Source organism: Seriola lalandi, unplaced genomic scaffold, assembly GCF_002814215.2.
Source record: "Seriola lalandi dorsalis isolate HSWRI2012SDOR001 ecotype SW California unplaced genomic scaffold, Sedor1 jcf7180002053979, whole genome shotgun sequence".
In the NCBI taxonomy this organism is placed as follows: Eukaryota; Metazoa; Chordata; class Actinopteri; order Carangiformes; family Carangidae; genus Seriola; species Seriola lalandi.
The window spans coordinates 316,006-342,446 of NW_019524532.1; the positions used below are offsets into that span (position 1 = coordinate 316,006).

Genomic DNA, 26,441 nt, shown 5'->3' on the forward strand with positions numbered 1-26,441 from the left:
TTCAAAGACTGTTGACTGTTTACTGTTTAGGATCCCCATTAGCTTCCACTGATGTGGTAATTAGTCTTCCTGGGGTCTGTTAATATGCACAAATAAACACAAGACAAGATCTACCCACGGAAACATGAGGAATATAAAATGGAATAAAATAAATGAATGGATAACATACTCAGTTGAAAAAAAAAAAAGACCCCAAAAAAGATGGAAGTTAGATATTCATGCAACACCATATCAAATAATATAAACAAAATTCGCTTGCAGTTTGAAACTTTTTGGATTATAAATTGATTTGATGTAGATTGATAACAAGTTCCAATCTGAGGAATCTCTGAATAAAACTGTAACTAATTAGTTTTCGATCTTAGAAGACATAACTGACCATTCTCAGACTTTCTACTGAAATTGTGGCTAGTGTGTTTAAAAGAATTCAGGTTCAGAAGTTGGTTTTCTTGATGAACAAAAGCATACTTAAATGAGGTTCGGTTAAGCCGGGCAGTAAGGAATGCATTTTCCATTTTGACAATAGTTTGAGCCACCAACATACTGTAGCTGTTTAAGCGGCGTACATCCTGGATGGTGACAATTTCCGCAGTTTTGTTTTTTACCAATTTCCATTTAGTAGATTTAGTATCTTCTGCATTTCTTTTAAAAAGCCATTTACAGACTTTCATCAGTGATCAGTACAATGTAACCTGAAAGCAGAGAGAGGAAAAGGTGCTGCCAGCAATGTCACATCACCTTAATGCTTAATTATTACTCTTAACAACAGTATGAATCACATCATTGCACTCCACCCTGTTGTGCTTTCCCACCTGCCTCTTCACCACGCTGACTGTTTCCAACAAAAACAAACTAAACAATATCAGACATACCACTTCCAAAATCTACACCTGACCCCTTAGACCTCAACAGCAGAGCCATTACACACACTCAATCAATCACTTATGTCAGATACAGGACTTTAAAAACAGAGGAGGGCTTTGTCCATTCTGCCATGGCAGCCCAAATAAATCTATATATCTATCCATCTCTCCCTGTAGTAACCTAGTACTATAAATTAAGTAACAGGGTGCAGGAGTAAACAGATTGCAAGTATCTGGCAGTAATCAGTGACATCAAATCTGAAGTGTTTATCTTGAACGCTAATCATAATTGTTCATGAGAACTTTAATGAAGATTTAAGCATGTCCCCAAATCAAAAGTAATCCAACTGGAAAATTCAATAACTTTATAGCAGGTAATAGGGAATTTATTTTACACAGCAGAATACAGGTGACATGTCACACATTTATTTAAAACCACTCAAAAACGTATCAAAATCAATTACCATTACAACAAAAATGTAGTAATGAACATAAATACACATCACAACACCTGGAAAACAGGTTAAAAGGTACAATGCAAAATTGCTGGATTTGGACATTAACACAATTTCAAGTTTTTTGTCAGACATTGTATGGACAATAGTCGACTGTATATCAATAATAATAATCTGTTTTTAATATCATTTAAAAACATACACTAGCCTGACAAGTTATGTCAGGACCTGTGTCATTCTTGTAAACATTTCTGGAGCATAAGTTAAACAAGAGCAGCTACTCTGATATGAGCTAATGTTTTATATTTGAAGTAAAGCTGGTACAATTATTTATTCATGTGGGCAGATATTTTTCCACCAGTCAAAAATCAATATATACAGTACGTAGTGAAATTCAGAGGATTATAGATTTGTAGATCAAGATGAGAACTTTACGAATGAGGTTTTGTGTTACCATTACTGAAAAAAAAAGTCTTTGTGGTGCCTCATATGAGATTAATTAATCCCTTTGCGGTAATCACAGAGAGATTAATAAACATTTTTATCTCCATACCTGATCATATCAGGTTTCCTAAACTCTTAATCCTCTGTTTACATGTCATTAAAAACAACTAAAACTATACTGTGCTTAAGTTTGAACGCTTCATCTTGTCTCCAGCTGTAAGTGATGATATTGAGGAGTTATCCACAAAAAGAGGCATCTCTGGGATGTGTGCCAACTATCCTCTTGATGAGAGACTGGAGAGACTGATGGCTTACTAAGGCTACAAGGTGCACAGGGTTGCACGGCTGGGGGTTGTGATTATTGTCTGACCTCATATTATGTTACAGAAGGAAGTCTGTGCTGAAGCCGAAGGGGGGAAGAAAATGCAGAGCCACAATCCTTCACATTGTTCCTGCCCCTCCTCCTCCTCCCTCCTCCCTCCTCTCCCTGCCGATCCTCGACCATCTCTGTTGCCCTGACCCTGATCATAACCTGGGGGGATGATGTTACAGGAAGCCTGATGCTCCAGGGGAGATAGCGCTACTCCACGGTGACAGCTCCCTCTTCACCTCCTCTTTGACTGGCTGCCTGGAGGAGGAGAGAGATGGGGGAGGGATATGGGGTGGTTGGGGAGAGAGATGGTAGAGGACAGCCAGATTACAACTCATCAATAAAAAGCTCATATTCTTGTGATATAAGATATGTGACATCTAAAAACACTCAGCTTGGAACAGTTATTTATGTCTGATATAGTTTTTCCACAAAAAGTTATATTATCTTGTTAAAAGCTCTTAAAAGAATATCTTTTCCAGAATCTATGAATATGATTTTTTTTTGTTTTCAAAGGTTTACCAGCTGGTAACTCTCTTACTTCGTGTATGTGCACCGGAACCTAGATTTTAGTTTAATCATAGCCCTCCTACATAAAAATCTGATTTCCTCATCACATTTATCATGCAGGGCCAGAGTGACAGTCCTAAGAGATACTACTGCACTTCCTATAGCTCCTCACAGGGACCTGTCATCACGTGAAGTCAGCGTTGTCAACATGACTTGGGTAGAATAATGCAGTTTTTTCCATCCTCCCCACATGGCATGGCAGCAGCGGTTGCCTCTCCTTGTTTGCGCTGGCTGAGTGGGTGGCCCACTCAGCTACACAAACGCACCCTCTATCTCTCCTCAGCGAAAAGGAGTGTCTCTGTCAGTCACAGCGGATGCCTTTACCAAATGTGGGGGTCTTGCCTCAGCGTGCAGATGGTGTTTCCTCCCTGCAGCCAGACTCCACCAAGCAACAAATATTACACATAATAACAGTTGACAGTCAGCAGAAGTTGCTGTGAAAATAAACTGAAAAGATGGTTATGGGCTCAAACTATGGTCAATAAGATTTTGATCTTGTAAAGTGAAGTTCACTGATGTCAGTGGTGACGCTGTGAAAAAAGAAGTGCTTTTGTGAACATCTGTTCACAGACACAAATCAGAAAACTGTGTAAAACTCAGCACTCCAAGTACGAATTTTGATCTTGTCTTTACACCTGAATCTGATTGGCCAATGAAAATCCAATCACAAAGCAGAGTGCAATCAGAGGGAAGGTGGTTCTGTTATCTTCATCTCCGCTGCAGGTCCTTAAAGGTGTCGTAGATTTTTAAGATGGATGACTGTGTGGGCTGCTCCGCTAGCTGTACATACACAGCATATTAAATGTTTACCATTATTTTCTACAGCATCTGTAGAAAATAATCTTTTAACAGATTTTTTCTAAAAAAAACCCCCCAAAAAACCCCTGAATTTTATCAAGCAAAACAAATAAAAGCAAGAGCTTCCAGGAAGCATACCAATAAAAGCAACAGAAACTCACAGTGAAACTGGCCTTATTTTGTTTGCCACGCCATGTGCGTATGCTTATTTCCCTTTAAGCAGAGCTATGATTAAGTGACTTCCTTATGAATCAATAGATGTCTGACACTTGCCAGACCTCAAAAGTACAACACACACAGGATGTGGTAGCTTTGAGTGACCATTAGGCACTATTACATGCTTTATGGTAAGGGTACCCAGCGTAAGAGCCGGAGGTAATCGCTCATCAAATGCAATTAAGATGCATGAGAGCATCGGGAGATGTTATCACCCAACTAAGAGCACCAGAGCAACTGATCAGGCCATCTTCGCTGCAATGACTCAACTTGTATGTTAAAGATGTGAAGTTGACAGCAAATAAATACGGGACCGTGGTTAGGTTGGGCTGACTGGTGCCTTTGTTCAACAAAAAGTAACAATTTGGTTTTCACATTTCATAAAAGATGATTTTGTTTTTTTTAATGTTGTGTAACAGTGATGAGTGACGTATTGTTCTGTTTGCAGAAATTGCCACCTGAACAGACTTCAGCAAACTAAATTTATACTATGATTATTGTTATTGTTATTATTATTATTGTTAAAGGATCTATGAGGTTGTTTTATTTTTGTCACCTGATAAGTGAGTGGTAGAATACTGACAGCTACATAAACACAGAGTTTAAGCTTTGAAATAAAGTAACAGTAGATTTTGTTACAGGCTTCCAGTTAAAACTGCTGAGATCCTCATGTGTAACTCTAACCCTGAGCTGCAGGGAAACAGAAGCATGATTTGTCATTATCATTATAAATTCCACTGCTTTTGTGTACACTTCTGGTAAAACAGGTTTGTAAAGAAGGAGGAAAACTACAATATTTCACAGATGTAAAACAGGTGAGAGACGGAGAGGGAAAGAGAAGTGCCAAAAATGATATAATGTCATGAAGCTGAAGCTCAGACAAACTATGACACTGTGGCATATTTATATCATTCAGCTGTCAGACTTTACAGCTCTTGCTACTGCCGTAACACTGAAAATTTCCCGGCTGCGGTATCAATAAAGGATTATCTTATTTATGATGTAGCTTATCAGATATCATGTACAGAGCTGTATAGACATATAACAGTCAGCCTCAATCCTGTGCTTATTTCAGCTGATGGCAATGTTGGCTGAAATGATGACTGATATTGACTGATATAACTGGTAGAGGTTTTACTGTAACATTTAGCTATCTCTTCAATACCAATGGTTGTATTACATCATCACAAGCAAAGCTACAAATCTATGAGCACGACTGCTTTATGGTAATATTGCATTTAGAGGACTCTTGTATCAATGACTTTGTCAGATGTGCCAGATTAGCCTTAGTGATTATTTTCTGTGGTTAGATTGCCAGTGGAATTTATTTTTATTTATTTATTATGTCACAATATTAGTATAGAAATATAAAATGTCAAATGTCAGGTGGCGGCTTGTCAATGCAAGATTTTTTCCCACACACAGATTTATTACCCACACCTACCCATTGTTCAACTGGCATGCTGGAAAAATGGGACAAGGACTGATAAACAGTCACAGAAAAGTTCCTGATGTCCACTCAGACAAGCTTAGTTCATCTTGAATTACAACTGAGTGTTTCGAAGCCAACTTGCTTTTCTTATAAACACTGGACTTCCAAATCACGGCTGGCTATTTTCCAATGTGACTGGCAAAGTAGACAAAGTTACCAACTGGAGCCAAAATTCACCAACACTGGCTGGCATCCCGTGTTCATTTCCCACCCTTAACATATGCTTACCTCCACTTTGGCGTCCCCCTCCTCCTGTGGAGCTGGCAGAGGAGCCTGGCCGGCTGCTCTGCTGTGGCTCCGACTGAGAAAACTGGGGGGCCAGAGCCAGGCCGCGAGCCTTGTTCTGAGCCTTGTTCTGGCTGGCTGCTGTGTCAGGTGTACGGGGAATTTTGGGCTGGCTTGCAAATGCAGGGATATAATCACCACTGTTGACAGGAAACAGAAGAGGAAGCAGGAAAAGAAATAAATGATGAGTAAAGCTTTATAATTTTTTTATTTACTTTTTAATTACAGCTCTGATTTCTCACTTGCAAAGGTTCAGGTCATCTTTTTATCTGATGTACAGTCATGAAATCAGATATCATAGTTGTCCTGGGTACTTTACCAGCCTTTTACAAGATTTTTGTCCTTGAACCTTGATAGCATCACTTGTTTCCGTCGACCGCCACCATTTCTGATGATAGCGTGCAGATATCAGCAGGATCATCTACAGCATACAAGTTCTTTAGGTGCTGATTTATCTTGTATTATAATTCTATAATATTGTGATTTTATTTATATTTAATTAAATTTTTTCATTTATTTTACATTTAGTTTAGAGACAATGCAGGTAATTTATGCTACGAATATAATAATAATCAATATTATTAGTAAGAGGTGTAAAATAAGAGACAGTGTGCCTTCAGTTTTAAGATTTCAAGATACATATTTGGGAATGATCAAAGCAGATCTTATAGGCACGTTTCAAGAGTCCAATGTTTCTTCCCCAGCAATACACTATAGATATGATATTTAGTGAGATGCACTTGACTGCTGTTTGTACTTGACTTTGCCATATCATCATTCATAGCATTGCCAGTGTTTTTACTTTCTGTTCAACCTACTAGGTAAAATAGAACTTTAAAGGTAAAAGTTAAATACACAGTAAAATTACACTGTATTTTGCTGATAATTTTCATCAGCTGATAAAATAGTAAGCACTGGAAAAAAGGCTTTATTGTGTGACTAAAACCACAAATAGGAAAATGTTCCAGTGAATCTGATGAACAGGATCACAGCGAGCAAATGGCACTTCTGCCTGCAGCCACACACTGAAGGCCCAAACTCAATGTGGTTATCAGCCACGCACCAAATGACTTAAATCCTGTGGAGAAATACTATACCCATACTATACCCATATCCTACCCTTAAAGTCAACAACTTGAGCAGCAACAGGGTGACAAGAAAAACTTTCATGTCTGAATGAAAAAAAAAACCTCACCACAGGTGTAACTTTGTGTATCTGAATTAGTCTGAAGCAGAGCTTTGCTAAGAAATAAAAATAAGTGTTCATTAACAAAGGCAAAAACATGCTCATTTGATATTTGCCCAATTGTATTGCTGTATTGCTAAGATCCTATTCACCTAAATATCTATGACTGTCCTGAAATCTCTTCTCACTATAAAAATCATCAGTCTCCAGACTGGGGGTGAGATGAGGCTACTGAAGTCTGACTCAGCCAGTCTGTATTGTAGAGGTGTTTTACATTCCTGGAGGATGGGGGGGAGGATAACTGAAGTGGTTCCCTGGGTCTCATTACTGTTGGTGGGATTCAGGAGTCAAGTTCCTCTGGGATTTTAAAGAAGAGGAGAAGCAGGGGAAGATTCATTGAATGGGTCTCTTTGTGGGCACTGCTCGTTTAAACGCATGTCACAGTCTCAGAGACCAGCTTGGCAGTGCTGAGTCATCGATCGGTCGAACAACACTCTTGCCAAGTCTCTCCATAGACACACAAATACACTGACACACATCTCAGAGTTTTGCAGGAAGCTCGGCTGAATCTTTTTGCATAATTTCCCTGATCCTGAACAAAATGTAGACTGTAAGACTCCCCATTGTGTTATTACAGTTTTTATATTATTGTTGTGTTCAAGTGTTGTTGTGCGTCTTTTGAAGTCAAATAAATAATGTGTGTAGTCAATGTTTGTGTGTCAGTTTACCTGGCAGAGTGTCCATTGTGTTCCTCCCGGAAACGACCTTTTGCAGCTCGCTCTTCATACGGCCCGTCCAACTCTGACTCCTGGGACAACCGGCCACACTCTGAGTCTGAGTGTGTTTTTGTGTGTGACAGAGAGGAAGGAAATATTAGAGCTTCATCACACTAATTTTGGATTCATACCAAAATGGCTGGCTTCCAAATCTAAAATGAACTCAAAACTTTAATAAAACAATACAGGTGTACTGTTATACACTAACGAACACATGAGCAACAACTTGATGCCATGCTGACATGGCTTGTTTTATGGAAAGCCAAAATGCGTCATTAGCCATTTGGTGCCCATTTTGCTGAGTCTTTATCCCTTCTGCTTTCTGAGGAAGTTACTGGAGCTTCCTTGCCTGGAAGTGCCTCATGTTCCTTGTGGACACTGGGCATCACTTCAAATAAATACAATATAAATCAAATAAAGAGCAGCAGGTGGAAGGGAAATTAAATTGTCCCACAAATATGCAGTTGATTTACAATGTGCACAAAGTGTATTAAGCATGAGAAATCTGACTGCAAACATCTGATGAACAGCCACAGCATTTCGGCATGGTCACAGCAGCATTATTTTACTATTTTGAATTTCTACTTCTAGTCAATGTGCAAAAAGCATTCGAGTATTGATACACAGAATTTGGAAGATGTACACAATACACAAAAATGCACAGATCTACCCACCGATGCTGTGACGTAGAGAGTCAGCAGTGCTGGGGCGACTGCCGGAGTGCGTAGGAGGTCTGGAGCTGTATCGGGAAGGAGGTAGGCTTCCTTCCTCGCTCTTCTGTCTGCTCAGAGGGTATTCCCTATCCCCGCTAACCTCACCTCCCTGACTGCCAGCTCGATAATCCCTACACATGACACATAAACACAAACAATATAGCACATGTTTTGTAGGAACGTGCATGAGGACGTTCACATTATCACATCTTAATGGCTTTATTGCCCTTCATCTGTGTCAAGTGAGAAATACTGTATAATAATTAAAGATTAGTGTTACTATCGTTAGTAAGTCATAAGATTGTATAAATTACTTCCTGTGAGTTGATACAGTCTTATCTCCAGGGCACTGATCCCTCATTGCTGTCATATCCATTACTCTAAAATAATACTGTCTTTTATCTGTGTTGTCTAGCTTACAGTTTGTATTGACAGTGATCTGCCTTTCATTACAAAGAAACCCCCGTTCCAGTCCCCTCCTGCTGACTCATTAACAATAATGTCAGGCTTTGTGGTGATTAATGGCAAAATATATTTTAACCCATTCTTGCTATGACCTACTGCACTAGTTTTAACGGCTATAGGAACTTCATTATCCATGTGGTTTAACAAAAGGGGCAGCAAAATCATTGTCAAAATGACCTTTAGGTTGAGCTAGGAGCTATTTGTGCTGTTGTAAATGGGTCAGCCTTGAGAAGGAAGAGGCCAAATGTCTGGTGTCGCACAGATGCTTTGCATGAGCAGGTCAGCTTAAGGCTAATTTGGACTGTCTGACAGTACTTGTGTGTGTGTAAGTTACTTACACTGTGTTGATATTACGATGAGAACTCGGTGTGACTGGTCGTTGTAGGGGCTCATCAACACTTGGTTGCGGCAGAGGGGTAGACTTTCTCTTCACTTTTGTCATGTTGGTCATAATCTACAAACCACAAACACAAGATTAGTTGCATAGTAGCAACACAGGTTTGAAACAGGGATACCAAAAATCCTTAAAGCTATAATAAAGCTATAATATGCAAGATGATAGCATATTAGCATATTGACATGAAATCTTGCAATTTCCCAGGGGCTCAAATATTGTGTAATGTCCTGTAGTGTGCGCGCGCACACACACACACACACACACACACACACACACACACACACACACATTTTCAGATCCACTTTTTTAAGGTATTCTTTCCTTTAGCTGCTTCATCTTGATGCAGAAGGAATTGTACAGCAGACACAATCTGCAGACTGCCAGCCTTTAGTGAGTAACTGATGTTGTTTCCTTAAATGTGTATAGGCTTGAACTTGGTGCCTGTTTAGCTACCAACAACTTGCTTGATTAAGTTGTGCAGAGTGATATTATACTCTCTTACTCCCAGGTACTCAGTGGTGAGAAGACTCTCCCCAGACAGTTCCCTGGGCTGCGGTTGGAGAACTTCCTCTTTGTCAAGGTCTGTCTCCATTAAATCCTCCTGTAACAAGATAATGACAATGAATCAGTTAAAAAAATACATAATTTGTGGTGGACATAAGTATGCAGTGTCAATAATTCAGATTTTGTGATAATATACAATCAAATAATGAAATCAGTACAGCCAACAACATGGCCTCTGCTTTGTTTCTGCAACTTTTATGCAAAGCATCCCTGGCTTTAACACCAATATGTTATGTCTAATTTACTCAGCTATATTTAAAATGAACTTGTATGAAATAACATTGATGTGAGTTGCATACAATGCTTGGCACCAATCCAAAAGGTACCAACAAGAGAGCAGTGTAGTCTACACCTTTGGCAAGTGGGCAACATTATATCTATTCCCTGCTATAGCCATGGTAATTGGATAGGAGGTACAAAAAACACCAGCTCTGAGATCAAAAGAATAAAGGCACTTACACTCAAACCCTCAAACACACACACACACACACACACACACACACACACACACACACACACACACACACACACACACACACCCCCGCACGCGCGTGCACACACACACACACACACACCTGAGGGACTGTAGCCATTCCCACTTTAACTTACTACCATATACCTTATCTTGATAACCCACTGTCCCACTAAATCCAATCTGCCAGGCTCATCACCCCCTACACACATGAACAAACACACAGGTGGGTGACACCCAATATCTGTGTCATACTAAGATTGCCATCTACGAGTTGGGGAAAGGTGTCAAATATGAGGTGTTCTTTTCTTGTTGTTATTTCTCTCACCCTCATTTTTGCTCTTTTGATTTGTTTTTGTTTATATATTCCTAAGGTTCTGCTGAACTAATGTGGAAATGAGAATATACTATGACGGTGAAAAACATCATCACATCATTGTCTAAAGAGAGGAGGACTTACATCATTGTCATCCTCTTCCTCTTCATCGTCTGATTCTGGCCCCTCTTCCTCAGCTGGGTGGAACAAAGGTCAACGATTAAAGTCAGTAAAACTTCCAAAAAACATAAGCAACAGATGTCATTCACTGCTTCACTTTGGAATATAATTCCAAAAGGCTCAATTTTCTGCTTTGTAAAGCACCTTCTAACATTAGATTGACTACTAGCACATCACTACTGTCAGAATCAGAATCACAAGGAATTTGTCTCCGGTTTTACAATGCTACTTGGTACATACATATAAATATAAATATATATACAGTTAAAAACAAGACAAGACAAGAGTGTTGGATGGAGACAAGAGTGTTGATATAATTATATTGTTGTATTTTATGTTTCAGGTATAAACAATGCTGCCACTAAACAACAGCTCAGACTGCAACTCTGCAAAAGAAAAAAACAATTATCGCAATATTTGAAATGATTGAATATTGGCCCATGCCTAGCATACATATTCATTAAGTATCTATTGTAACAGTAAATTTGAATTCACTCACCTGAATTCAGCTGCTTAATGATGAACTCAATCTGTCTGTTGAGGTCTGGGTTCTCCTCTTTGCTGTAGCATCGAAGAATCTCCTCTACACTCTACACACATGAGGGAAACACATGTCACACTGGTTTATGCACATAACTTTATAGCAGACAGACAAACGGAGGGGCCGTTGCTAGCTTCAAAATCAAGATCAGTGACTCAGTATTCAAAGGCAATATACACTGTAATAACATTTAGCTGTTGGCAAAAGTGCTCAATTCAGTGGGTGTGAGCTAATTATAATGCATTGTAAAAAAAAAAAAATATGGTCTTCAATTACATAATGATAACTGTCTGATGTCTGAGGCTTCCGCCTAAATATGATATTTGCTGGACAGGATGGACCCAGCCCCTTCCACATGCTCCTGCAGCTCCAAATGTCATTGCATGAAGAACAATTACATAAGTTTTGAGTCAGTTTGAAGCACTGACACAAATACAACCCACAGGCTCAGCATTATCTGGGTACAGTTACTGTGTCTTATGACTATGAACACCTGTTGGTTCACCATCAAACTGGCTGTGTGATGACTTGAAGGAAGACAAATGCAGAGCAAAAAAACAAACTGCGTCTGTTTCCTCAAAACAGGTGAAGACATTTAACTGCTATCTCACCATCTCTCTGGCTTCCTGCCTCACAGATGGAATACACAGGATACTGTACAGGGCTCCATTCACATATGGTCGGACCTGAGGAAAGAGACACAGACACAAACACACAACCTCTTTTTTTATGGTCTCAGGCCATATGGTAACAGATTGTATGAACATGTAGCAGCTAGAATGATACAAAGGATACAAAGAGGAAAAATACAATAGATGTGAAAACCAGTATATATATACAGACCTGTCTGCTAACATATATATACGGACCTGTCTGCTAACATAGACCTACAGTAATTATAGTAGGTAAAAAGATTTAAAGCAATAGTGAAGCTGAAACAGCTTGACAACATACGTTTTTTATAACTTATGATAAAAATGAACAAAGTCAGTGTTTATTTTTTTCTTACTTTCTAGGTCAGATTGTGATTAGATCTTAGTTTCCATTTAGTGCTGACAAATGCTGCCAACTGCACATCTATTGTTTTCTGCCCTATACTGCCCGTGTTGATATATGTTGGATCTATGTTTTATACCCTCTGTGAGTGTGTGCCTCCTATGTACATTGTAGATGTAACAGCTGTGTGCAACTGTTGATGGATGTGTGTATCACCTCGTGATTCTCATGTCCAAGGAGGTCAGTTAGAACCTTTAGAACATGCTTGGCGTTTTCTGCACACTTCCTTTTTCCTGTACAAAGACAGCAATCCAACACACATGCACAGACACACAAACATAGATACATGCTTCCATTTAAACAACCCAAAAGTCTTTTTCTGCTTATCCTACAATGAGTGGATAAACTTTCACTCAGATAAATAATTTCTTCCAGCCTAATATATTTAAATTTTCTTTGCATTTCATCTTCCTGTGTATTAAATAGTAAAACTGCTGATAAATCAAATGCAGTGCAGCATTTTACTATGGCAATTTTATAAAAAGCAGGCCCCCGAGCAACTGAGAAAAAAAAGTCTGTGTTCAGTGCGTATGTAAAGTAAAGGGGGCTGATGTGAACAAAGATACACTCTAGATATGATATAAAAGGAAATAAATAACAAGCTGTAAAAGCAAAATTTTTTTATTGAATTCAAACTTAAACAATAATGGCCTTTACTCTGCCCCTTAATCAAATCATCAAAAAGGAAGAAAGCTGGACAGAAAGTCCATGTGATTTTAAAAGAGATAAAATTGATTTACAGTGACATCATGGACTGCTAATATGCTCAGATTTTCTTCCATATTTTTCCTGCATGCACTTCATGAGACTTTTGATATAGTATTGCAAGGCCATTCGGGTACTGTATTGTATGTATCTTTAAAGGAATAATTTGACATTTTGGGACATACACTCATTCATTTTTTGGTGAAGAGCTCGATGAGAAGACTGATACCGCTCTCATGTATTGTAAATATTAGGCTATAACTAGAGGTATGGCTAGAGGCTATATATATGGTTGACTGGCAACTACTTAGAGGCAAGAAACAGTCCCAAAATGTCAGACTATCCATAAACCCACATTGGCCTGCACCTCTCTGTGTGTGCATTCCCCACAATTAGAAATTGTTAAATGTGGGTAAAATTGAATTGTTATCATTTAGATCAATTTTAGATCACCTTTTTCAAAATTCACTGTGCGTTTTTTCTGTTGGTCAGTTTTAAACAGCCACATTAATTGTACTTTGAAATATACATAAATACATCCACCGGGTTGAAGGGGTCTCAGAAGGGTTTGGTGTATGCTGTTATTCAAGCTCTATATACCCGTGCCTCGCCTTTACCTTTCGTGCGCAGACATAGGTTCATAAGCAGAGCTGCAGAATACTCCAGGGTGTAGTCAGTCAGGCAGTCTGAGTCTTGTAGCTCATCCACCAGCCAGCCTATCAAATCATCTGCTATCATAGCCGTCTGCTGGCTCCTCCTGCCAATACATGATGAGGAATGATGGATTTAAAGCAAATTAAACACAAATTTTTGTTTCCCTCAACATGACAAGAATTTTGGTTCATGCCTAAAAAGAATTGCATGTAAAGTTGTTATTGTAAAGGTTTCTGATCATCACATGTTAAGAGAAAATGTAATCGTCAATTTACCTGTTTGAGCCCTGTGTCACTTAAAATTTGAGAGACACAGGTTTATGATGATTCTAGGCCGTCTACTAGTCAAAGTAATAAGAAAATCTCACTTTGAGGAAGACATCTGCTCTCCAATTGATTGCTTTATGTAGTCTCCAAACATGCACACACAATTACAAATTATTTAAATCTATCCTGAGTAAGACTTGAAAAATAACTTAATTTCAACTGCCTCCTGACTGGTTGTTCAATAGAAAAACTGGTATGTAATCTGGTTTCTAAACATGCTGTTAAAATTTACCTGTGGATAAGGGCAGTGACTGGTTAGCCTCTAAGGAAAATGAAAAGGCAAGGCTTTAAAAATACACTTATTTTCAAATTTACCTGAGACTGAGTTTCTGCAGGGCCACTAGTACGTTCTCTCTCGACAGGGAGTCTTTTTCCTCCTTCCTGAGAGCCTCTGTCAGAAGTTTCAGAAGAATGGGGATTTGGGAGAGGTAAACCCGACCTACAAGCGTCAACACAAAACGGAATAATAATCAAGACTAATGTTATACTCTCACTGGACATCATACTCTGAAATATACAACAATGTTATTTCAACTTACAGGTATTTTCAACAATGAAAAGACATACCTAAATTTGGTAATTAACTTCAGGTACAACTGTGAACATTAGTGAGGACATTACAAATACAACAGCATTAACTCCTAAACTAAAAAACAATGGATAAAACAACCCCCACCTGTTACTGAGGAGAAATCTAGCTCCAGGGAGTTCACAAATGACCAATGTCACCTTACATTTTTTCTTAGTATTTAAGTTGTTCAAACCTTTTAAATTCAAAAACCTGTTTTCCTTTTCCAGTTGAGACTGATTCTGAAAAGACATTACAGTGACGCTACCACTTCAACTTTTCCCTGTTGTTGAGAATAATTGTTAACTAATTACTTTCTCATAAAATATTGTTACCATAACCACTTACTACGTAACAGTAAGTCATCTGTCTCAGCACAAATGATATTTTTCCTTAGAAGATGTCCTCCATAGTTACTGGCATGCTGCTGCTGCGGATCATTAGTGGTTTTTAAGATTCAATAAAAGGTCTTCCATGAATCTATATGTCCTCGAATGCATCCAGTTAGACAATGACTCATCTTACAAAAGAAATAATTATGCTTGACCAAAATGTACTGGCAGTTGAGCACTTACCCTCTGCAAGGGAAGCGAATGCATTGATGAGACGAGCCATGTATTGGCGGACAATCTCGTTCTTCGACCTCATTAAATGAAGCACAGATTTCTATGAAAAAACACAAAATGTAAGGTACTTTAAAACTATCTTTAGTGCTAACAAGCACAATCAGTAATATTTTATTGGTACTTTGAACAAAATGATCATAACTTATGAGCAGGCCTTACAAGTCCTGCTGATTTATGCAAAACACTCGTGTTATCTCAACAGCTGCCGATATTTCAAGATTTAAAAAAAAGGAAATTTGGACTGTGAAAAATAATTATGAAAACTGATATAAAACTAAAATTATATATAAAAAAATATACTGTAGCTAGTGTTGCCAACATAGTCAGTGCCTTTTATATAGTGAATATAGAGAATGTCTTACAACATTAGTATTTTATGAACACCCAACAGCACCCTTATTGTACCTTTGCTGGACAGTTTGTCACTTTATACAAAAATGAAAATGAAACTTTGAATGAAGCATTCTAGCATTCTATTAATATTTTACTTCTAGTTCAAGTGGTATGGCTTAAGAAACCACCCAAACAGCTTTATGGAGCTGGCCTGGTCAAACGTAAAAGGGACATGATGGCCCGGCGATGTAAAACCCATCGCATTGGGTAAACTCACTTTTCAAAAGTCATTTTCGCTTTTGGCTATTGTTGAACACAGAACATTTATGGTTGTGATTTGATTACAAGAAACTGACACCCTACTACTGTTATTGTGGCTCTCTACAGTAAATGACCCACGTGTTGTTCAGAGGTGGCTTGGAGCACCGTGGCAAGTACATGGACAAAGAACTCATCTGTGAAGTGAGGATCATTTACTGTTCTGTAAAGGGATTATCTTTAACATGGCGCCCCACAGCTAAAGGCTAGGTGAAGGGAATTTGAAAAGAAAACAAAAGAAGAAAAAAAACAACAATAAAGCGTGTAAGAAAGAGATTCTAAGGCCTCTGAAAACCTTTTGAGAAGGTGAAATCTGGAATATAATGTTTCTTACTCTGCGCCTTTGTTAAGATAAAAGGAGAAATTGCTCAAGAATGGTACTCAATCTGGAACATTTCATACAAAGTCTCAGATGAAAAGACTTACATTGATAACATTTTGGAAATTTGGATTAATTGCCAAGACAATGATTAGGTACAAGTGGCTCTAACTATAGATGACTTAACCATAGAATACATGATGATGGCTAAGGCATTGTTAGTACAACAAATATTTGAAATGGTGGAACTCTGTTAACATTATTTTATTGTATAAAAGATCTCCGGTTGATGAAACAATTTATGGCAAACATTTCTGTACAGATTTTTGTGACGTAATAGAAACAGTGCGTCCCTAGGGGATACATCCAGCTCCAAACCTCTCATTTTGATGTTTGTGGTACATATTGACAGGTCAGTGATAATGATCACACAACAGCCACATGTGGGTGGATTTACATTCTTCCATTCTTAAAAGATATTTATCAAAGTATAAAGGGATAGCATGTCATTTGGACAGCATCCCAGACGGATATGGATGATATCTGAGATGCTATGTCTGGTTTGTCTCCTGTCTATGACCTTCACCCACATTGTAACATTAAGCTGATAGTGAGAAACAAACCTGTGTGCACCCAGCAAAGGTGCCAATTCACCAGCTCAGATGTGCATGAAATCAGTGCCTTGGGATTAATTATACAGAGTGGCCAGTGGACAAGAAGTTATTTTTTACTTTGGCTCTGATGACTGCATGGAATATAGTTTGGGCTTTGAAATGTGGGGGAAATAACCTACATAATAAGAAAATCTTTCAATGATGTAAATATTGTTGCTTAAAAATTATTTTCAAAGATAAGTAAGTTGACCCTGATCACATGAGTTTGCATGGCAATGGAAGATCAATCACTGGCATTTTCAGTTTATGTCAGAGGCCATGATTTAGACGGAAAACCTGCACTACAATTAACAATATGAAAAACAGCACAAAATGCGATTACAATAAAAAGGTCTAGGTCCCACCTGTTTAGTGCTGTAGCGTTCCAGCAGATCATTGCTGATATAGGCTTGAAGCACGGTGTCTCTCTGTTCACCGGGGAGTGAGCGAGTCAGTCTCTAAAAAAACGTGAGAAACAGACCCAACAATGAAGTCTCTAAATAATACAAACTGACTGTGAATAGTACTCTCCTCTCCTTCATACTTACAAAATGCTGTACTTATGAGGCGCCCTTGAGCAAAACATAGCTATATTGGACTGCTATGTAATGGATTGCTTTGCTAGCCTGCCTTAAAAATATTATATAAATCTAACACCTACTATATATTACACTGACCTCCCTGTAACATGATGGCTCGTATTACTACCAGGGGCACAGTCTAAATAAATAATATACTGTATAGCTCTGAAGAACAGGAATGATTCACGAAGGCTTCACTACGGATCGGGAATTGATTTGATTTCAACGACTGTAATGACTTTTCCCTTTCAAGATCATTATTAATACCCTAATATTTTACTATAAACATACAACCACAGTTTAATCAGCCCCAAATAATGTTTAGCACTCGATAGCAAAACAAAATAAAACACGCTTGCAAGGACAAAAGTCAAAAAAATATGGACTACAACCTTAAGAGAGTGGGAAAAGGCAAGATGCAGTGGCTGTAGACATTAAAGACAAATGACTGTGAATGTGTGCAAAATGTGACACCTGACATAAGAGGAATAGGATTATGAATCAACTCACCCAGCGCAGTGCCTGAAGCAGCAGGGACGTGAGTCTGTCTGAGCCTTCAACCAGGTCTTTCTTCAGCTTCTCATAGTCCAGTGAGGGCAGCATTGGCACCTCCTTGGATCTCCTGGAGATTAATCAAAGAGACATGTCAGCCATGTTTTGTCAAGGCACTCATCAAACCCTGACCAGCAAAAAGCACAGTCAAATTTAACACTTACTGTGGTGCAATGGATGCTCGTAGCATAGAGGAGGCCTACAAGAGAGAGCAAAATCGAGAAAGAAGACAAAGAGAAGCAGTATATATATATATATATATATCAGAATTTGATTATTTCAGACCACATTTATCACATTTCTATTTTAAAGTGTGGAAAACATAACCCAAGCGACTGTTCAAACTAATTCTGTCACATTCCATCGTTGTGTCTCTCTGGCTGCCATATTTACCCAGTAATGTTCTCCATCTAAAAACAACCAAGTTACCTACTAATAAGTCATTAGTATTTTTTTGGACATGCATACATCATGCTTGTTGTACATGCTGAATCCCCGGACATACAGTATAGTGCTGTTTGGCAACATTGCCCATGCAGTCAGTGACAAATAGGAGATATTTCAACAATTTTAAACTATCACAGAGGGCAGGTTAGTATGAAACAGCCCCCCCAAATCCATTTTCACACCTCAGTTCACTTGTACTCTCGGCCTGTATGTAGTTATTTGAGGAAAAAGGAAACAGAGGCTTCTGAACAGTATAGTATAGTGGTGGGTGTGTATGTTAAGGAAAACTAATTACTACTGTTTTTCAGTATTGAAAGGGGATTTTAAGACTTGACATCGAATCTGAAGCCTGGGTGGTTGGTTTAGAGGGAGCAGCGTAAGGTCAGGGGAGCGGTCCGTGACGTCTAAGGTATCAGGTGGTGTAGCCACATTTTTGCTTTGGTGTGCAGTAGGTAATACAGAAGTGGGGGAGAACATTGAAACCAAGATTCTTCCCCAAATTCCTTTCTGTCTAAACATTTCAGCTGCCCTGACGAAAGCTGAAGGACATGGGGAAACGTTTCCCTGAGACATTTGACACTGATCTAAGGCCTGATTAAGAATGGCATCCAACTTAGGTTCATCACACATGCAGTATATATTATGGACAGCGAGTATTCTCAGTCTCTACAGCAGCTTTATAATAGGAGAATATAGAAAGAGTGGGTTCAAACTCAATCATTTTTTTGCAACAACGTCAGAAGGACGTAAAAAACTGCACAGCAAAATTCTCCCATTTTCAGTAAAACTTTGATTTTAAGGTCACATTTGCGCTCAGATTTCAGCTGGCCACCTACACAAAGCAACGGCTTGACCTGAATTCTCTGACAATGCACAGTTTACATAAGAGGTGCCCTTACTCTCTTCACATTTTTAGTGTGCCTTCTCACTATTTACTCCTTTGTGACACTGGGGACAACTGAAGGCCATCTATTGTTGATATTATTGTCTAAGTAGACGGCTCTGCTCCTTGGTCACATCCAGGTTTTATCCTTTCAGCAAGCTAAACCATAGCAGAGTAGAAAAAAAAGAAAAACGTCCGTGACAGCCATTTCAATAATATGAAGGCAGAAAGAGTCTGATAATTATAGTCAATTATGGTGTTATGTTGCGATAAGTGGAACAGATTCTTGCCTATGTGAGGACAAACATGGTCCTGACTCAGCTCTCAGCCACAACTGAAACAAAATGCTTTTAATCCAGGTTATCAGGAATATTGACCATTGTCCACAAGCTCCTGACAATCAGTGGGAAATTAATATTAACTACTAAACGCTGCTAAGCAAATGCTGTGGCTGTTCATTCTGTTCTCGTTCACAGCTTTTTCTCATACAACAGTTAAAGTCCTGTTCTGAAATTCCATGGAAATTATTTAAATTAACATTATTATATTATATGTTTAACCTGAGTGCCTGCTATTAATGGTTTTAAGAACCATCACAATTAAATAAAGTGTTCTGGTTATGTCTTTTCAAATGACTGTAACTTGATCCACCCTGTCTGACAACCTGGGCGTGAGAGAAGGGCTTTTACATCAAAGCACCTTGTGTTGGCCATTCTTGTCCTGTCACAGCATCTGTCCAAATTCTTTCACAAACTGTAACGTTAAACAAATAGTAAGGGGAGAAAACTGAAACTGACAGCGTTTACCTTAAAAAAGAAGACTGACAGCCGATAAGCAGAGTTGAAATGAGGAACAATGACTGTAGTCTTTGGGAACAAGTGAATTTAATGATGAGGCGCATCCTGAAAGAGAAGCTCTTGTTTGGCTGAACAAGTAGCCTGACAAAAGGGGTCATTCTTACTATAAACAAGGCCAAACTTTAAACTAGGACAATCTAGTAGGAAAATGGCAGGGGGTATAGACTGGGTACAAAGGCAGGCCAAGAAATGTATAACTAGTAAAGAAATGGGAGGCAGACATAAAGACAAGGAGAGGAGAAGGTAGAGGAGACACGGCGAGTTGCAAGCAAGATGAGAGGTGAGGACGTGAGCGGTGACATGAAGTAAACTTGAAAACATATGAAACTTACATAGCCATCATCATAGGGACTCATAGAGTAATATCCCTTTGTGGACAAAAGCATCACACACACAAAAACACAAACACACAGAAAGAAGTTGTTCAGTTCAAAACAGAAAGAAACCAGATTTCACAAGCCAGAGTTCAACACAATGAATGCTACTGATAGTAAGCGAGATTGTCGAGGTATCAGAGTTTTGAGTAATTCTCCAGTTTTTTTAATGTATCTGTGTCATGGAGCCACACTGTAACAGCTATCAAAAAATGACAACAAGGATAAGTTAGATAAGATATGTTTCACCAGCTATTTGCTGCTTAATTTATGATGCAATCAACCATAAGGATAATTTTTATTCTAACAATTATAATAAGGTAGATTTAAAAAGTGGTTGATGAACTTCAGATTTTGTGGTGTTTGGAATTGTTCGTTTCCACTATTCAGAGTTGTGCCATGTGTATCTAACTTTCCAACAACCCTTCCAAACAACTGTACTCAACCAGGATCCAGTTGACTTTTTCCAGGATACAAACTGAGGGATTATTACATGGCTTAAAGCTGGCTGCACAGTGGACAAAGCGGTACTTTGTGGCAGATAAACACACCTTTTTAAAATATCTTTTGAAATTCCTTTTCTAACACAACGTCGACTTGACCAGTATCTGTGACATAATGTTCTGAGAGCAGTTTTCCCTGCTTGTATTTAGGTGGAAGACTGTGACTCCTATCAGCACTCCTCCCGACTTGACATTTTCCATGCTTTTACTAAAAGCATTGTGCCTTGAGGCCTTGTGTTTTTTATTCCTGAACCAGTAAGGTGTGAGGAGAGAAGGAGGAAGAAGAGAGGAGGCTGTGTGCTCTCACTCACAGTGCCAGGTCTGGTGAAGTCGGTGCTCTGTACCACGCTCTGCCTCATCTGGCTGCTGAACAGGCGAACACACACACTCTGCAGGTACTCAGGGGAGATCTGCAAACACACAGCATGCCCCTTGAGCTTTGTGGGTAGAGGGAAGAAGAGCAAGCTTTCCATTTTTGTCTCCCTGTTTAACAGCTGTGTCATGTAAATACAGAATGTGTATAAAAAATGTTTCCATACAGAGTATATTAACAACCATGTGTGTATACATACTGCATATGTGAGAAAGAACCTAATTAAAGCCTTTATGTGTCCGTTTAGTGTTTGTGTGTGTGTACCACTCATTAGCTCATTTGTGTTAGTGTGTGTGTCTTTTTGTGTGTGTTACCTTGTGCCCATCTCTGTGTAGTTTGTGCCTGTAGCTTGTGTGTTAGAATGTGTGTGTTTGTTTGCCCCACAGTCAAGCTGACCTACCATTTTTCCGCTGACAGTGGCTTCCAAAGAGTCGACCAGCTCAGCAGTGATTCCAATCAAGTTGTGGTAGTCGGCCTGCATCTTGTTGAATTTCCGAACGCAGCTGCCGATGCGTCGGTCTGATTCAACCAGTTGGAGCTGCAGCTGCTGCATGGCCTCTGCACAGTCACACACACATAGACAAAGGTTGCAGAAAACAGACACAAAGAAATACACTATATTCACAGCATGAGGGACATTCCTGTGTAACATAAGGTTAAAGTGTTTGTCATAAAATATGAAATGTTTCATTTGAAAATTCAAACAAAAATGAATGGATGGATGTTTATGTTAGTCAATATTAGTCAGTTGTCTATAAGAGAGCACTGAGTAATTATTAACCTCTATCTGCAACCACGTGCAACACTGACTTGCAATTTACTCACAAGAAATTTTCAGTTTTATTACAGAAAAATTAGTTAACAAATTAGAAATATGAATGATACCAATTATCTAGTGATGTATGTAATGAAAGCTGCATAATAAGGTCCACCCCTGTTAAGTGTGATCTGAGGATTTCAAAGAGTGAGGAGCTTTTGGTCCTTTACAGAATATGGATTTGAGAGTTCAATGACAACCAAAAGAGTAACTAGCAGTAACTCGCACTGACAAACATAAGTTGCTGTGGTTTCTGTATTTTCACGATAGACATAATATGATGGAAGGGCAGATATAATGATTGCAATACACTGCAAAAAGTAGACTATTGAAGAGGGATAAATGTACCTTTAGTGCTCCTTCCACCCTCCTTCTGCATGACGTCTGTTAACGATTACACACTGAAACTCAATTGAATACACCGACAGCTACAGACACACAGTATAAGATTATGTAAATGTCTTGCTTAAGTTTGACGTGACATAAGACAAACACACAGTATGTGTATCCTGCTTGAAGTGGGCAAAATCATCACAGAAACCATTTGTTTAGAATTAAGCTAAATCGGTTGACTGACTGAAGCGATATAAGTGTTCAATACTTGTTTGTTTTAAAGGAGGGATAGGCCTAGTTTACAAAAGTCAACCCACAGTTAATTTCACCTGTCAGTATGTTGCTGCCTGTTAAAGTGTTGGCACATTGAAAGATTAAGAATGCTAGATAACAAATTTGATTTTCCTTGGTCAGCCCTCAAGATAATAGTTGCCATGTTAAATGTCTATGCTTTGATCATTGGCCAGTAGGGACAGTGTTTAGTTTCATGAATGTGAAAGGAGGAAAGTCGATCCACTGGGTTTCCAGTAAAAACAACAATTTTTGTTATCCTTCACTTGCCCTTCTACTCTGAAGGGCTAAGCGTGAGTTAGTGTCACATTAGGTCGTGACATGCTCAAACATAGCATGCATTTATAAATGCAAAACAAGACAGGATTTGGTTGTAGGATACGAAATGACCAGATCTGGGCAACAGTACGGCTTTTAACGAATTCTTTAGTCACCTACAGAAAGGCTTTTTATTTGAGATTTAAATGTCCAGCTCAACCAGGAGAAGGAATGGAAACCACTCTGTGCTTAGCCTGTGTTAAAAGCTCCAAGTTATTTCCCCCAAGATTTTGTTGTGTTTTCCCCACCAGCTGATTTATTATTTAAAGCCACTTTCTAAAGACCTTTGTGCCCTTTGTTCAGTCGACACAACTTTTAATTAATGTTGCTTAGTGAGCCACATCTGTGAGAACTGCCAGGTGCTGCATGTAGTTCTCGAGAGTTAAGAACTGGCAGTTTAGTAGGACACCACTGCCAATGAACCAATTCAATGGCAGTGTTGGACTGAGCATTTCATGGATTAAACAAATTGTTTTTCACTGTTACTATTTTGCGTTGGTGGCAGGTTGTGTCATTTGTAATACAGACAGGTTCTGACACTATTAAATTTGCATAATTTGCATATTCATCTCACGCCACTGAAAGCAGCAAAGACAGTAAAACATAGACCGTATGTCATCACTTGATCTCAAAACAGAAATATAAAGTGACTCATCTGTACTCTGATCAGAAAGATATGAGAGGGTGCCATGATAAAGGATACATATAAATTCAGCAGCCGTGGGCTGTTGGACGGCTTCAGTGTCACTGACAGAAACTGTTCCAGCTTAGCCTTCAAATGTGGTATCCAGGAATCCTAAATATACCATTATATAGGTTGGAAGAGAATGTGGTTATGTTCATTCTGAAGGTGACACTGAGTAATAATGTTGCATGTGTAACAACTAGTTGACAATGACCAACTGGATAATGTTCCATAATCAGCCGAGCACCTGGAAAAGATCTTTGAAGGAGGGGTGGACAGTGGGGTTGGGAACGAAAGGCAAGGCATAGTAAGGCAGGAACTCTGTGGTCTGGCTTAGTGCTGCTCCTCGAGTCTCCAGGTACTGCTTGAAGTGTGAAATCCTCTCTTCAAACTCAGCTCTGTCCTGAAGACAGATTCAGGTACTCAAATGAATTGATTTATTTCAGGTTGCTCATTACATTATTAAAACACTTCCTCTGCTGAATAGACACATTCTCTTCAGTTACATGATTCTTTCTCTACCATCAACAAAAACTAAAAAAAAAAGCATCTGTCTTTAAAAAGTAAACCAACCAAACAAAACATTGCATTCATATAAATATATAAACTGCAATGACCTACATAATGAAAGGCATATTACAGACAGATGACTATTTGTATGGTGCAACAGCCTTATCAAGAGGTCACTGAGAAAAGCCTGTAGTGCAGCTTAGTGGACATTTTGCAAAATAGCACATAATGATATTTAGTTTTACGGCACAGTTAGATTTCTTTGCAGATGCTCTCATAAAAAATGAATGCTCTTGTTAAATGAGAGTTTATAAAAAAAACGAAACAAAAAAAGTATGATCTACATACATGTCTACCAGGGTGCCTCCTCAGTGGGTAGATGGTGAAATGGATGTAAAGGTAGAACTCCAGGCTCTGGGCTTCTGCATCTGTGTCTTTTACCTCAGATGGAATATTCTCTACCCACAGTTCAAAGAATACCTTGTGATCTCCATCGTCAAAAGAGCTAAGGAGGTCTTTCTAGAAAAATCACAGATAAAGAAGCATGGGTTGGGAAATGCAACAATTTATTAGTTTTTACAATAACATTATTTACATACGACATAATGATAATTGATTGATAAATATGTTTTAAAACAAGTGAGTTTGCCAGTCTCAACTCTCTGTACTCTGAAACATCCAATTCAGTTGTTAGGGACTACTCCATGAGGCAAGCTACTGAGTTTCATAAAAGTAAAAAAAAACATAGGATAATATTTCTCAGGCTGTAACAACTGCATATTAATAATTAGCAGTGTGTGGGCAAATTTCTGCTTTTCACCACTCTTCCTTTCATTCCTAGTTGCCACCTCTAAAAATAATCAACCAACCTGCAGAGCATCAAGTTATAAGAATTGTATCATTTACCTGAATGACACGAGTCTTTGAGTCTCTGAAAGTACTTCCTTGAGGCTTTGAGACAAGCTTGCCTTTGCTTTTGCACTCCTTGTCGAAACTGTGCACTGTTTCTTCAAATTCCTCAAACTTAAGGTACTACAAAAGACACAAAACAAGCACAGGTGGCATTAACTCCACTGCAGAATGGAGCTGTGACTTCAAGTCATCAAAATTAAACAAGCTGCACAACTCTTCTCTCTCTCTATAATATCATGCTATATCCATAATGGTTTCTTGAATAAAAGTTGTGCATCTTTCTTTCTTTTTTTTTTTTTTTTTTAAATTTGAATGTGTTACCTCCTTAATCATCCCAAGAAGATCTGCTTCAGTTGCCAAGATGTCACCCATCTTGGCTGCCTCCCTGGAACTCATGTGAGTGCCCAAAACTTTCAAAACACCTACAAACAGCAAACACCTCTGCACTCATTAAGTCTCATCCAGTGAGTATTCTGCAGAGCCTGCAAGGACATGACCGCACATTGCACTATTAATAATCATATGATACCACACAAAGAAGTTCATTGCTAAGCCCTTTTGTTTTAATAAGATGCAACTACTTTAAGAGTCTTTGTGTCTCAGTCTAAAACTCAGGTAAAGCTGCAATACAAAGGTTTTAGTAATATTTTTAAACAAATCACACACACATCCTACAGCTACAGCTTAAACACAGAAGTCAGATTTGCTCTGCTTTCGAATTTTAACATTATCTTCAACAGCCAAATTGAGTAAGAAAACATTTGGCAAGCTAGTAGCTACTTGCTGACAAGCTAATCAGTTACATTATCTGACGTCGAGGGTGGACAGCAACATCATCCTCAACATAATCATACATCACTTACTTGTTGATGAAGGCTTATGTCGCTTGCACCATGTTCATCCGTAACGGAAACCTGTACAATCCATTTTTGGCAAGGCTTATGGGCTTCATTTGCACTTAATGCTAGTCAGCTAACCATTAGCTAGCAACCGTACACACAGAGGACGCTAAAACACCTAGCAACCAAATGGTTGGAGAACGCATGCTGGAAAGTTGAGGTAAGTGTCGTAACACTGTACATGCTTTGGGAAAGCATGTCGTTTCATTAAAACCCTTTTATACACATTGTATGGTTCTACGACGAAGTGTTCTGCTTGTTTCTTATTTATCTAAAATGTGGTTATTACTGCGCGGACTCCTGAGTAAAATATCCCTAGTTTCAAAGTGTAAACTACAATAATGTCCGGTGTTCAGTAACGATAGATGGATAGTTATAACGTAAGTTAACGTTTACTTTTTTTTTTTAAACTATATTGCATATTTTTATCTGGCATATATAATAA

The 26,441-nt window shown here is 38.7% G+C and overlaps 1 protein-coding gene across 5 annotated transcripts; it reads right to left on the minus strand.

The window, feature by feature from the left end:
- Positions 1-1,223: 1,223 nt before the first annotated feature.
- On the minus strand, positions 1,224-26,282 carry armc9 (armadillo repeat containing 9). Of its 5 annotated transcripts, none has more exons than XM_087173021.1 (26): positions 25,961-26,215; positions 25,419-25,579; positions 25,092-25,217; positions 24,534-24,704; positions 23,923-24,078; positions 23,694-23,786; positions 22,397-22,421; positions 21,632-21,789; positions 21,170-21,268; positions 20,314-20,349; positions 17,959-17,993; positions 17,753-17,864; positions 17,027-17,119; positions 14,988-15,078; positions 14,160-14,283; positions 13,482-13,621; positions 12,316-12,392; positions 11,715-11,789; positions 11,062-11,152; positions 10,527-10,579; positions 9,533-9,631; positions 8,972-9,087; positions 8,130-8,299; positions 7,408-7,513; positions 5,437-5,633; positions 1,224-3,482 (listed from the first exon to the last, which is right to left on the minus strand). In XM_087173021.1, exons 2-26 carry the CDS (start codon positions 25,491-25,493, stop codon positions 3,430-3,432), a joined length of 2,571 nt encoding a protein of 856 aa, XP_087029147.1. In that variant the 5' UTR covers positions 25,494-25,579; positions 25,961-26,215; the 3' UTR covers positions 1,224-3,429. The 5 variants fall into 5 exon arrangements, with proteins under 5 accessions (XP_087029147.1, XP_087029149.1, XP_023258466.1 ...); XM_087173023.1 differs by having other exon boundaries at positions 25,419-25,519; positions 25,961-26,213; XM_023402698.2 differs by having other exon boundaries at positions 1,224-2,390; positions 25,961-26,197.
- Positions 26,283-26,441: the final 159 nt, after the last annotated feature.